Source organism: Columba livia, chromosome 4 (assembly GCF_036013475.1).
Source record: "Columba livia isolate bColLiv1 breed racing homer chromosome 4, bColLiv1.pat.W.v2, whole genome shotgun sequence".
Taxonomy (NCBI): Eukaryota; Metazoa; Chordata; class Aves; order Columbiformes; family Columbidae; genus Columba; species Columba livia.
Genome location: NC_088605.1, coordinates 71821244 through 71835894, shown reverse-complemented (window position 1 = coordinate 71835894; position 14651 = coordinate 71821244). Strand labels below are relative to the sequence as shown.

Genomic DNA, 14651 nt, shown 5'->3' with positions numbered 1-14651 from the left:
CAAAACCTGGTAAATGGGATCACCAGCATTGGAAATACTTTGGATGACAACACGCTCCATGGACTGCACCTCCCCAGCCTTCACCCTGAGCAGCATCCCTGCTTCCCTTGTCACACACGAGCTGGTCCCACCAGCCAAAAAGGCATTTTCCCCCATCACGAAAGGGCTGCGAGCAGCCCTTTCTGGTCTTTATTGACCAAGGGGAACGCAGGCACCACAATGTTTTAACAAGCACGAGCTCAAGCCTCTGGGTCGCAGGGGTCTGGCTTACTAATTGCTTTAATGATAAGGACCATAGCCCTAAATCAGCAGAGGAAGCCCATGGGACAATAGGGGCAGGATCTGCAGGGGTGTTATGTGCCAGGGAGCCCCAGCAGTTTTGGGTGGTGGGAAAGATGCTGGAGTACAATCTCAGTGTCTCCCCTTGTGGCATCTTCAGCTTTTCCCTGGCGACAAAGCTGCTCTGGTTTCTGTCATCAGAGCCGCCTGCTGAGTTAGGACAAAGACACAAGCTTGTTTTGCTTGCCTCGAGGTTATCAGGATCCCTACTCACAGCAACTTTGATATCTTCTCTGGGGTACTCAGGACCATGAGCTGATGTGCTTCTCCTGAGCAAAGGGATGCACTTTGGTCCAATATTCAAACCATGGATGCCTCTGCACCATTGAACACCCACTTAAATCAAGCAAGAAAAGTGCTTGTGCAAGTGAAACACCATCTACTCCATAAGCACACGAGTTTTGGGTGGAAGTGGGCTGTGTGACAGCGGCTTCTCAAGCCCAGCGTTCCTGTTCTGGCAGACAACATGCGTCACAGGATGGGACGACTTTTCCTCATCGGCCTCCTCATATCCCACAGGATACGGACCCAGTCTTCTGGGGGGAACCCAGAAAAAAACCCATCCTGCACCCTGGTGACAGGAAGATGCCTTTCGACACTGCACACAAGGCAGATCAAAAGTGCTTGAAATAGGACCTCTCTTCAATGTATTTATATTAAGTCTACGTTACAGCCTATTCAACACCACATGCCATAACAAAGATCGTCAAGAGGCCCCAAAGACTGAGAAATGGGTCAGCTTCTCTTTGAGTGGCAGTTTTTAAGATACACTGAAGAGAAATGTTCTTGATTAAGAAAATGCAAGAGCTTGACATGCATTGGGAAGACATCTTAGCTTTGTCGTGTAGAAGGTAAAGGACAAGGGCTTGCATGCCTATGAAAGCACCTGACATACCTTTACATGTGCAAAACCTCTGTTCACCATGACAGCGTATGAAAGAAGCACCAGAGGGGCCACTTTCTCCAAATTTGAGGCTCTCAGGTGCCGCTGACCCTGCATATGCACTGGAAAAAGTTTTCAAGTAACTTCCCTGAGTCTGGCTAAACCGTATTAACAGATTTATCCAATAACATGCAAATTCAGGTTTTAATGAAAAGTCTTAAGTCCCAGCTCTAAGTGATTTGGACTTTTCTGCTAATGGCATCTGCTAATGACCAAAGATTTAATGCATCAAGTCTTAGCATACATCAGTGCAAACAATATAACCATTTAGCGGAGGTAAAAAGTCATCTCATTAGACATCCATCACTGGATGTGGGCAAGATGGTCTAAAGGCTTAAAATAAAATATTCATTTTTAAACTAAAAAAAAACCCCAAACCTAAAAACGTACAAATTATTAGGCCAAAAGTAGCAGCCTGCTAAAGCTTCACTAGGATTGAAAATGCAAACTGCAACGTTTATCTCGAGGTAAAACGCATTTGCAAGTACTTAATTTCTGCAGCACTGTTCCACAGAAGGCAAAACCAATTTTAACAGGAATTAAAGCAATAGGGCCCTCCAGAAACAGAAAGTCTCTTCAACAGGTGATTTGAACCATGAGTTAGTAGAAGGTCAAAACAGGAATTATTGTTCTACCACATTGTGCAAAATGATCTCAGTACAAACAGAAGTGTTGAAAAGCTACTGATTTAATTTTATAGATCAGTCCCACAAGGGTCTGTCACGTGAACAACACGCAAAAACATGCCCTAAAATTACATTTACATATAGCTAAAAATATAAAAATCACAGCACAGAGCTAAGGATGAGCAAAGAATGACTCGAACAAAGCACAGGCTCAAAGGAGCAGGGCTGCAAATGCTTGTTTTGGCACAAACCATCGATGCCGACTGCTTCATTAGGGCTCTTGGTGAAAATGTGATCAAAAAATCTACCGCAAAACACCACTGTAGACTGAGCTACCAATGTATAATCTAAATGCTCGGTAGACCTGGGAGAGGTCTCAGGTCATGGCAGCACTGTAACTATAATGGGCCTGTGCAAGCAGCCAGCCTGTTTGCAGAAGCAGCGGGAAAAGGGGTAAAAGGCGGAAGACCTCACCTTCATGCCTGTCTCCCAGGGAAGCTTTAGGAAGATGTTTTTCTCTCCCTCCCCAAAAGGCAGACATGGCCACCTCATGGCAAGCTGTGCCTCCAGCTGCAGAGCGGAGCCAACGAAGGAGGCCTGGAAGGATGCTCCTACATCAGCTGTGGGGCCGGATCAGCCTCCGAGAGCTGCCCATCCCTGCCAAAACACCCTCGTGACCCAGGGAGTCCTCAGGACCCAAAACACATCTTTCCCAGTGTTGGTGGCATTGGCTCTCTGGTGGCTGGGGTGGCCCCAGTTTGGGCAGCCCTGGAGATGGGGATAAACGTGGAACTCACCTGCTCCCGCTTCCACCCTGCTCAATTTGGTCTGTTACTACTAAGCTCCTTTCCCCAGTTGGCCACAGGGCTTAAAAAAAAAGGTTGCTGGTATGCACAATGCATGTGATGCCTTTTAAATCCTGCATAGGATATTTCTGCCTGCTGCTAGACTTTTTTTTTTTTTTTTTTTTTTTAAATTCAAGAGCTAGCTGCCCTTTAAAATTAAAAAAAAATCACTCTTAAAAGGAAAAAACATACCCAGTCCACAACCTAAGTTTCATGCAGCAGGCACCTACATCCTCATAAAAACCCTGGGCTGGGCTTTGTAACATGGGTAGAAGTCTAAACATCGTAAAAAAAGAACCTAAATTGCCAGATTGCCCAAGCCTCCAGTAAATCACCCTTCCAGATGGGCTTACAGCTGCACACGGAGCCCCGCTAGTAGCAATGGGTTACCTTGCAATTATATTTCAGTCCTACTAAACTCAGCAAACATTACAAGAGAGTTGTGCTCAATTCCCTTAAAGAGGCACTTCCGAAGTTTACTGTTGCCCCATCATTACCAACAGTTTGATTTTTCATGCAATTAGCACTCCCCTGTGCAATTAACTGTCCCCCGGAGCGTGGCAGAGGAAGAGATGGACAATTTCTTATCATAACTGCATCCCGCCTCGGTACTTTTGCATGCAATAAAAGCCACGCCTGGGAGAAATACGTCTGTGTTAGACTACTAAACAATTTATCAGGCAAAAAACCAGCTCATGCCAGGAGAGCTTGGGGAAGCATCCAGCCACCGACAGAGGTGCCCAAATGCAACACTAACCCCTTTCTTTTTGGGGGTGGACACAAGAGGTATCTCCACAAGACCTGCCCGTTGCACACACACTGCTCTCCCCTGAATGTTGTTTTAGCTTTTTACCTCGATGCTCTAGGATCTGAGGATCACCTGGGGGTTGGGCAGCACACATGGGTGCTCCTGCTGCAGGCCCTGTGAATGCTGCACACAGATGTATTTTCAGTTTGCTCGAGCAGCCACATGTCCACAGGTAGTTGTACAGCTTGCCACATTTATTTGCAGATGAGGTAAATTTTTGCTGTCCCTTTATTTAAGAAACGAGCTGGGAGGCAGATTCAGGGGCAGCTATTTCAGATGTTTAAACAGGGAATAAAGTGCTTGTGTTCCAAGAAAAATACTAATTTTCCCCTTTCAAGGCACTAAGTGTCCTTGCTGCGTAATACAGTATGCTGCTACAGACAAAGTTTGTCCGGGTCTCTCTTACTCCTATCCTATACCAAGGAGAAGGATACCTTAGCCTCATTTAAAAATAAAAACTACCCCAAGTTTCAGGCTGTTAACATGCTTCCACCATCTCACACATGCTGGGTCACAGCTAAGATGCTATCACACTGTGAAACGCAGGCAGAAGTCACCCCCCCTGCCTTTCATGTAGTTTCAGCACCCATGCCTGAGGACAAAGCCGGCAAGAAGTCTTAAAAAGAATATAACTATGATTCTACGAAAAACACCAAACCAACCAACCAGACTCAGGATAGTCAGCCTCCAGCTACAGCCAGAGATGGGGCTGTAAGCCATGGGGTGAATCCCTGTCACCTCAACTCAAGGGGTGCAGCCCCTCACACCACCGAACTAGCACAGATGCAGAAATACAGCATCTAACATGCAGAAGCAGAGATGGGATTTGCTCATCTCGAACATCTCTTCCTTCCGCTCGCCCTCCCCTGTCCACACACAAGCTGCTCGTGGGGGATAACCAGCTCAACATGAATAATTAAATACCAGCCTATCAAAACAGTGAGAGAACAATATCTTCTCTCTGGAAGGTACCGTGGATAACTGCTCACATAACCAATATTTTGGAACTCACCGTTTGTATCACTCGCACCAAACTAGGAGCTGAGAACATGAGGAAGGCAGCTCCTTCGGTGTGGCACAGAGACAGAGCACAGCTTTTCTCAGCATCAAGCTCTCGCACTAAATCAGAGGAAGGAAATACTGCCTCCCCCGCCTTTTTTTTTTTTTTTTTTGAAAAAAAACACCTTTCCTCTTACAGAAAACCCAGGCCAGGTGTTACATGCTCTCAACATCAAGCTGAGGCCAGGGTGGCTAATCTGTAGGTTCACTCGTTAAGGAGATAAAGGATTTGAGTGTGGTGCTGCAGCCGGGCTGTGGGAGCTGTGGGCTGGAGGAGTGCTGCTGGCAGCCCTGTGTCACTCCTGAAGGAATGCCTGACCTTTCCTGGGGCTTTGATCATGCTGGCTCGCAGCATGAGATAACCAGCCCTTTGCAGAATCCGGAGGTAATAAAAAAAGCAGCTTTGAGGCCTTGTGTTTTTTTTTTTTTTCAGGGAAATACTTACCTGTGTTCCCAGCACACTGCCCAGTCCCAACCACCACCCTGCCCAGATACCGCCCGCTTTAAAACCAAACCCACCACTGTCAACTAGGGGAATCACATAAAGCATTCAGGTGAGAGTTGTTTGATTTCTCTTAATTGAAGAGGGTACTTGTGTGCAGCTCTTATGGAAGATGCACATACAGAGACACAAAAGGCAGCAGAGCAACACAAATATGGTCTCCAATTAGTATGTGATTAAGCTGTAAGCAGGATAATAGGAGGAGAAATATTGCGTCTTACACAAACAAGATAGCAAAAGAGATAAATAAAAGCATAGAAGGGGAATAAAGCTTTATCCCCAGTTCCCCTCTGGACACTGAATCTGTACAGATCAGAGTGGATTTGCTGAAAGGGTTTTGTTCGTAATTATTTTAAAGCAGGGGGTGTCTTTTTCAGGACAGTTCACGATGGGTGATTTAAACAAACCGGTGTAGTACCAGAGTAGTAAAGCGTGAAACACCTGGAGCTCTGGGTTGCACGTGCTGAATCTGCAAGCAATAATTGCATCAGTCTTGAATACTTCCTTTAATAAGTCTACGCAAACACCACGTCCACCCAGCCTGCTTTTGGTCACCAGCCTAGAGAAGTCTGCATGACCTTCTCAGGCTGGGACTGGTGTTTTGTTTCGTTTTGTTTGGGCCACTGAGGTACAGTGTCTGAGGTTGGAGCTGCAATTCCTGGGTGCTCTCTGCAGGTTGAACAGGCGGCGCGGGGCTCGCTCTGCAGCACTCCTCAGCTGCAAGCAGGCTGATGCCAAACCCAAGCAGACCTGGATAAGTTACCCCTCTGGGGGGGAAAAAAAAGTTGTGCTTAGCTATGCAGTCTTCCTCACGGGGGTTAACTATGTAGATTTCAGATGCAAATTTTACTTTAGGGCAGGCTTTATGGTATTAAGAGTCTCTTTTTCAGCCTTCTGAAATTTCATATGTATACATGCTAGAGCTCTCTCATCTCTGTTAATTGGGTTTTGTGGAATTTCAAGGCCCGGGGGCCAAGGGGGGAGTGCTGCTGATTAAAGCACGCCGTGCAGAAGTGTTGCACAGTAACAGGAGGGAAACTGAATTCCTCTGAGCTACCTGCCTGCACCCCGCCTGCTGCTTTGGAGGAACCCCGTCTTTTGCCCTGGCCTTCCTGAGGGTGTGAGGGTGGCTCCTGCCCCCTCTGACAAGCGTCGCAGGGAGGATGCTCACCCCCGCTTCTCTGGTCACGCAAATTGACTTTTGAGATTTTGAGGCTGGTCCGCAGCCACGTTTGCTCATTGCACGGTGCCCGTGTCCTTGCTGCAGACCTGAACGGGGCTGTCTGCCCACAGCCATGACCCCAAAGCGGTGACGGCGGAGGGAAGGCAGAACCCACACCCTGACCTACACACTTTAGGACCATTGAGGAGGAATAAAAGGCTGTTTAATCTCATTTTATCCCCTTTCATAACCCAGTATATACTTGTGTGTCAGAATTTGTTAGGCTGCGATGCCTGAATTGATGAACCGATGTGTGTGTGTCTGGCTGCATGCATTTGTCCGTCCTCACAATGAGGGCACAGAAAACACCCATTCCTGCACTTGGCCAAACTGTATCTCTCCATGTATAAGGATCCAGTCCAGGAGCTTGCTCGCTGGAGCTAAATACAGATATTCACACACCCATTATAAATGCAGTCTAGTTTCATTTTTAACCCACAGGAGGGTGTGGAGGGAGAAGACATCAAAGCATGGACACAGGCTACCCTGGCATTCTGGGCGTGCAATTTTGTCTTCCCCTCATTTCCCTCCTCTCCAAACCAGCTGCTACAACTATCATGATGCTTGCCCTCCGGCCAGTGTGCTGGAAAACTGGCTTCCAAGGCAGTCATTAATCTCTCCCCATTACCCAGCTGGCACAGGATTTTGCTTAGATCAGGGGACAGGCAGCTCTATGCCCTCCGAAACACCGGTGGCAGCTCCTGCAGTCACGCATGCCAGACACCCACCGGCCCCGCTGCCTGGCACCGCAGGCGATGCTGCAAGGGACGAAGAGGGTAAAACTCAAACATGTGCACCGAGAGCACTGAAAGAGGATCTTTTATACAAATTAAATACAATTCGCCTGTCCGCAATGATGGCGAAAAGAAGTGCGATGCATCTTTGAGGGAAGTGGCTTGGATCAGGGCTAAGTTTAGAGGCTGACTTCTTGCATAGCAATAGCAGCAGAGAGCAGCCCCTACATATGCAAGTTATGCAAGTGAAATGAAGATTCACAGTAAACCTTCAGCAAGAAAACACAGCTGGGCAATGTTACGCTCTTCCTTCAGCCATCAGGTTTCAAACCATCTGGGGTAACAGAGCTGGAAATACACAGATAGGTACGTGGTATGCTGAGCACAAGCAAGTGCTGCTCCAGTACAGCTGAGCTGACACAAGAATAGAGCAGGCTTAGAAAGTAATGACGTGTGCCACTGCAAGTTTGCAAGGGAGGTAAAGTGACAAGAAGTGTGTTTTATGTGATTACCACCTGAAAAGCAGCCGTCCCTCATCACATACTGCACTGTCCCAGCAACGATATGAGGCAATGTTTGACCAGCTACATCGGTACAAAAATAATCTTTTGAGGGAATACTGTTTTGGTGTGTTGATGGGGTGATTCATACTAAACCTGTCATATCCTCTCAGTAATATCGCTCATTTGCTACTTTTAGAGGGGAACAACGGGGCCTGCTGGGAGTCCTGTGTAACCGTACATAAACCTGCATTTGATCTGTCAGCAGGACCACAGGTTCCCCCAAGAAGAAGAAACAGGCAGACATGGTTTTGATCTTCCTTAAAGTACCGCTTATCTCAGCTTTTGTTTGTTTTCTGTTTTTCGGGTGTGGAGTAGCGTCTGATGTGAATGCCACCCACCGTAAGCTATCTAGGCAATGAAACAACCATCATAAACCACCACTGGAACAAAAATAGCAGCACCTTTCTCTCCCCTGCCTCCCCCGGGCACAGGCCACATGCGGGATGGTACTGCCAGCATGCACAGCTACACGTACATTTTACAGATCACAAACTCAGAGGCACTAAGTGTGGTTCTCCTATCATTGTCTTGCACCGCGGGGAACCACGGAGTCCTTCCTGATGGCTGCCAGAAAGAGCAGCCCTTCCCAACCAGCCGTGGAGCAGGGAGGGATGGTTCCCTGCAGGCTGCTGGTGGGAACAAACTCCAGCTTGGCCCAAGGAAAGCTGCTACCTGAGGTACAACTGAGTGAGCATCTGCAGAAACAGCTCGGAATGATCTGGTCCCATGCGACAAGCCTAAATCATGGGGTGCTGAGCCTTTCCCTGCTGCCCAAGTCTTCACCTTCTCATTCCCTTCTCGCTGTCTAGAGGGAATGCCAGTCCACAGCTGGACACACAACAAGGTGCGACAGCAGTGGTACCAAATCCTAACTTGACTGGGGAAGTGGTCTGAAAGGGATTTACTTGAGGGTGCAGGTTAAGCCCATGCTTGCAGCTCAGTCCCTCTAAACTCGGGAGCATGTTGGCCAACCATGGCCACACCTGAGCAGTGGGGAAAGGTCTCCAAGTGACTACACTTCTACTGGTTTTCAAAGGGAAGAGAAAGGACCAAAAAACCCAGCAGCCAGGCAAAGGAAAGAGCTTTTAATTAGCAGGAGACAGTAATCAGCTGCTACACTGTCTGTTTTGCAGCAGCCAGCTAGACAAGCACACGGTACATGGGGCCACCAGCGAGCACGATGTGAGCTCTCCATCCCTGGGACATCCTTCCTCACTGGGAAAGGACACAAACCCCTGGGAAACCAAGCTGCGGGGTCTGCTGCCGAAATCCTGCAGGGCTCCTGCTGAAAAGCGCACTTAAAACGCATGCTAAAAATAGAGCCCACATTGATGCTATGTTTAGCATGAGGGCGCACGTTTTCGGAAGGGCCGTTGTCCCCTCCAGCAGCAGGGTAATCCCTCAGGATGGTTCCTCAAGCTGGCCCCATTGGGGCCTGAGGAGAGCTGCATTTTCTTATGGAAAGGAGAAGGCAGGTGGCAGGAGACCATTCGCAAACCCACTGGGCAGCAGTTCCTGCTCTGGAGCAGCCGAGCTGCGCCATGGCCTGTCCCACAAGTGGATGCTTCCTTCCCTGTGCCCAAGTCTTCCACCTGTGTAAGTGCAATAATGATAATCATGTTCTTGGTAAAACACTTACAGACATATTGCTTCATCCGGGCACTTGGGAGAGCTGGGCATGGCTGTAGGAAGGAATGTTTAATAAAGGCCACTGAAAATTTGTCCACTAGTGAAAACACAATATGTCTCACTTAGCCTGTGAAGCCAAACATCTGTCTAAACCCTTCACTAACCATCTCTCAAGTAAGAGCAAAACACCCATCCACTGGCTGGACCACTTAGACTATGGAGGTAGATCTGGAGCTGACACAACACAGACACTGGTCTCTGCATCAGCAAGCCCGAAGGGGCAGGTTTGCACGTTCCAGATCTCACACTGTGTTTCCTCTCTCCCAGAGCAAAGCCGAGGCGATGCACAGCATGAGGGGAGGACGCCACGTGGTTCTGTGGATGCTGCATGGGACAAAGTGGCACCTTTCCCCATTGATGTGCAAAGCCCCGTGGGGTGGAGAGTGTCCCACCTCCGGCGCTTGGGAGGAACCACCGAAAGCCGAGATTCTAATTAAGACCATGGCTTTGGTTAATTGAGTCCAATTCACCTGTGACATGAAGAGCCCCAATCCCATCAACAATAATGGAACTGCATCGGCTTACACCAGTAATGACTTCAAATCAGCAGCATAATAAAGCTAATTCAATACTTCTGCAGGTCCAGCTGATGAGGCTGCTATGGGAGAGAGCAGGAGACAACCGCCATGCCAGCACCTTGTCTGGAAGAGAGGGCGATGCAAACGGCCAGGGGGTCAGGTTGCTTAGAAAGGCAGGAAATGTTAAAAATGAAATAAGTTTCAAAAAACGAGGCTAAAGCTTACTTTTAACACTGAATTACTCTTGCAGGTGACACTGCGCAGGCGCTATGACGCAGTGCTCCCCACACCTACCTGCCAGGACCAGGAAAGGCAAAACGCTGCAAGGCAGCCATAGGTTTCCAGCCCACCATGTGCTGCTGAGCCACCCCGCCGAGCCGGACCCACCAATTTGGGGTGCCGGGGGCAGAAGCGGTGTCACACGCATGCCGGGTATCGCCCTCCAGGCCGTGGGAAGGAGCTGGCAGGAGACAGCCGCGCACTGGTGGCCCCAGGGAGGAAAGTGCAGCAACACGAAAGTTGCCCGACGTAGGCAGACATGCAAATCAGCAGCTGCACGGCTGCACCGGCAACCTCCTAATTGCTGTGATGGCAACCTCCTAATTGCCACGCCACCGCTGCTCTCAGGGCAGGGGCCAAGGGGAAAGCCAGGAGGAACAGGAAGGAGCCAAAACCCTCCCGCCAGGGCAGGGGATGTACCGTGGGGCCAGGGCCACCCCGGGACAGCCCGAGTGCCCCGAGGGGTGGGAATGGCACAGCTTGGCCCCCAGCCGTCCCACACAGGCCACTGCCTTGCGCACACAAATTTGTCTCTGCCTCCAGCCAAAAAAAACTAAGCCGCCACTCTTCTAAAGAGACACGCATTATTTTAGAGCAGTCAAGTTATGACTGGTCTGATTTCCATAACACATGCTCTGCAAACATCTGCCTGTTATTTAAGGCTTGGCTCCACCAGGACAGAAGTTGAACAGGGCAGACCCTTGAGCCGGTGCATCTGCAGGGGGATCCTTGTTGCTGGAGCCACCTCAGGGCAGAAACCTGCCCGCCGGGAGGTCAGGGTGGTCAATCCTCACTCCCAGGACCACAAGTGACTTCATATTTCTGTGCTTTTCCCTGAGCGCCCGCTGATGCTCCCACTCCCATCCCAAGAGGGCTCTGCCCTGCTCTCCACCAGAAGTACCTGCTCGTGACAATGAGCAGCCCCCGGACCTTTGCCACCCGCAGGAGGACCCAGCTGGAGTATCTCACCCAGAGAGACACAGGCTATGTATCCCAGCACCGAACAAATCATTTGGCACCTTCAGGCAATCTGCCATTTTTGCAAGCCGACTGTTGAAACCTGAGTGTCCCAATTAGACGAAGTTAAACGCTGCCCTGAACGATGAGAGACGAGTGTTGCTGGCAAGAAAGTCATCCCGGCGTTATTGGACTGCTCCCTCCCTACTCAGAGACCGCAAATTGGTGTTTACTTTAGAGGATAAGTAGGCCAGCTTTGAGAAATCACGCCTGCTTTGAGAAATCATGCCTGCCCTGCCATCCCCCAAGCTCTGGCTTTCTGGGGGCTCCCCGGAGGCCACAGGACGGACCCCCAGATCCTTAGCACGCACCTCTGTGCCGTGCCCTTGCTTTCTGTTTAGCCCGTGCTCCGTCCCAGCCTGACACAGCATTTGGCTATTGCTTTTATTCGCTGCACGCTGTACTGGGAATGCTGAAATAACGGAGTCTCTGTACCGCAGTGAATTGACACAGGCTAAATCAATTAGCTGCTATTGCTGGGATACTCAGCCAGGCCAGATCAAACAAGACAAAGAAAGAAAAGCCCCACGCCGAGAGGAACATTCATCTCCAATACTTTAATCATCATATTTGAAATGGGAAGGGCTGATGGCTGATGCTTCCCAAAGTGAGTAGGTGCAGGCTTGTTTTCCTAGGGTGGGGGTGCAGAGAGGACAGGCACACACCTCCGCTCTGCCCTTTGTTTCCATTCAACATGCACCTCAAACAAACACAAAAAAAAGCAAAATATTCTCTAAGTTCAGTTAAGACGCTTCCCATTTCAGATTGGGTTAAGCCCTGTACATCTAGTTTATCCTGATTCAAACCAGCACATTTTGGAGCTTGTGCTTATCATCCTTCAGGAAGGTCACAGAAATGATCACAACACACCGCATGCCTCCCATCCCCTCCTTCTCTGGGCAAGATTAATTATTTTGCAGTAATCTTTGCTGTGCGTCTGCTTTCCCAAGGATTACTGGTCTTCCTCCCATTGACTTTTGCAAAACCACAGTGGTCCCATTTTGAGTACCAAGCCCTGGACACATTTTTGCCCCCACAAACCATAAAATGTTTCCTTTGAGAGACTGACCATTGCTGCTGACAAGGCTTCACCTACAGCTGGGACTGGAGGAAACAAGAACTGGTAAAGGATGAAAGCAGCTCCACACCACCCAGCTATAGCTGGGCAGCCTCCAGCTTCAGCTCAGCCCTTCGTGTAGCCACTTCTGATGAGGGGTATCATGCCATGCTGCTTTTCACTTCAAAGAACACAACCGTAAGGAGAGCTATTAAAGCAATTAAAAAAAATTATCTTGAAGATGCAATCTACCCAGATATGAATGGGAAAAATTACCAAGCTGCAGATTTTTATGTTTTGTTTTGTTTTTTTTTTAAGGCAATAACTGGTTGAACATTTCTTCTGAGTAGAGTTACCTACAGTAACTTCTATCTTATCAAAATGAGAGACTAGAGGTATCATTTTTTCACATTGCGGGCCACATCTTCCATACCGTATCTCATATTAATAATAAACATCTATACTCAGTAACCCTTTTCCTGTTCATTTTGTAATCCCATAAATACCTCTGTAGCAGCTCATGTAACTGTTTACACAGAAAAGCGTGATTTATGTTTTTCTTGAAGCAGTGAAGGCAGAAGTTCCGCAGCCTGAAGTGAGGAGGACCGGCCCCAGGTTACCACGTGCCTGTCTGAAATTGCCTCCTCAAATTCTTGGTGGAGAGCAAGACATAACATCAAAACCCTTGCCTCAATTTATCTGCATCTGCATATCCAGAATCCTTTATTTTTCTGCTTCTGCTCTGTTGTCCCATCTATGATATGGGTATCATGCCACACTTGGAGTGAAACAGGCTCTGAGACATCAGCTACTGGGCTGAAGTTGTGCATCAACTAGATTTTCCCAAATCCTTCAAATATTAGCTCATTCCCGTATTGTTGCACACAATGTACGATCCATGCCTATTATTCTTATTATGCTGACAGCCACCTTGAGCTCCTTCCAACGGGACTTGAATGTGTGCGCTGGTCCCTGTTATAAACACCTTTAAAGATGCAACAGTAATGAAAGAACCTCAAAGCCAACAGACCTCTTTCAAGGAAAGCTTTTTTGGTTTGACTGTACTCCAAGATGTTGATCCTGAAGAGGGACACAGGGGCTTAGCTTGCGTATCAGAACTTCACAGTGCAATGCTCTCTTCTTTGCAGGTTAAGGCTTAAGCCACATACTTGATTCAACCAAGACAATTAACTGTCACTGAAAATTTCATATATCAGCTGTCATGAAGGGTTAAAAAATGCATTATTTTTTTAAATAAATATTTTAAAATTCCTTTTCAATTTATATTTCTTGGGAGGCAGAGGAAGGGGAGAAATATCACCAGAAAAATAACGGTTTTACTTTTTTTTTTTTTTTGAGATGATGCATCTGTCACCAAATACTTAAAAATAAATCTTGGTTCATATTTGTAATAACAAGGGATTACCAGAGTCCTTAATTTCGTGTTGAAGTCTGGAAGGAAGTTTTGTACCTCGAATGAAGTGTAGCCTAATCCCTGTGTGTGACTGCATTTAAGAGCAAGAGGGAGGTGTGCGGAGGGTGGGGAGAAAGAACTTTTATTGAAGACAACGCTTCAGGCAGCCCCGGAGCAGTGTGGATCCAGTTTGAAAAGAATTGGCAACCCTAAAACTTTTTGATAAGATAAAAATTCATTGATGTTGGCTTTCACTAGGCCCACTTCAACTCTGCACTTGTCCTCTGTGTTTCCTTGGCATATCTGTTCCTTTCCTCTATCTGCTTTAGCATAACTTTATTTTTCTCTTTTATCTTTAGCTAACTGCACCCAGGGACTGGAGGGATTGATTTTTTGTTTTGACTTATTGTTTGAAGATCTGTAACTCAAAGCAGCTTCTTGCGCCTCTGATGTCTAAGCCTGAGCAGTATAAAAGGTAAAGCTCATCCTGTGTACCAAACTGAGCGGGAATACCATTTTATAATCAGTCATCTGTGTTTTATTTTGCCTTTTTGGGAGGAAAACTATTTTAAGACTTTATAGGCAATAATACTTTAAATAAATATTCTCATGGCAGATACTACACATGCCAGTTCTCTTTTTAAAGACAGTCAGCTATTGCTCGCCAGTCAGAGGAAGAAAAAACCTGAAGTTCCTAATTAAAGGAGGCCATTACACACCAGGAGATATTTTGAGCATCACGTCACACTACCAACAGCCTACTGCAGCCAAAATGTTACCATGCAAATCGGAAAACGCTCTCGCTCGGAGATGTGCTACCACGAGGCCAGCCTAAATCCCCACTGGGAGGGGGAGGCAAGAGATGCGAGACGGCTCGTCGACGCTGTTCCTAAGCAGCGGTCCCTCACCGCCGTGTTGATACCACCCCGTCCCAAGACGCAGAGGAGGATTTTTATTTGTTTCTGATGGACAAACTCGGGACATTTCTCCTTTTCCCAGGCAATTCTTCCCTCCCCACCCCCAAAAACACCGCTGG

The 14651-nt window shown here is 47.8% G+C and overlaps 1 protein-coding gene across 9 annotated transcripts in view; it reads right to left on the bottom strand.

Moving 5' to 3' along the window:
- LEF1 (lymphoid enhancer binding factor 1) overlaps window positions 1–14651 on the bottom strand; it is a 68009-nt gene that overhangs the window by 37069 nt on the left and 16289 nt on the right. The window contains exon 1 of one of the 9 annotated variants that reach the window (XM_065062775.1): window positions 4574–4713. The exons of 7 other annotated variants lie outside the window; for them this stretch is intronic. In XM_065062775.1, coding sequence (XP_064918847.1) covers window positions 4574–4612 — 39 coding nt within the window. In that variant the 5' untranslated portion in view covers window positions 4613–4713. Of the gene's footprint in view, window positions 1–4573; window positions 4714–14651 lie in introns of those variants that run through there. One more of the 9 variants, XM_021283043.2, reaches the window with a different exon arrangement.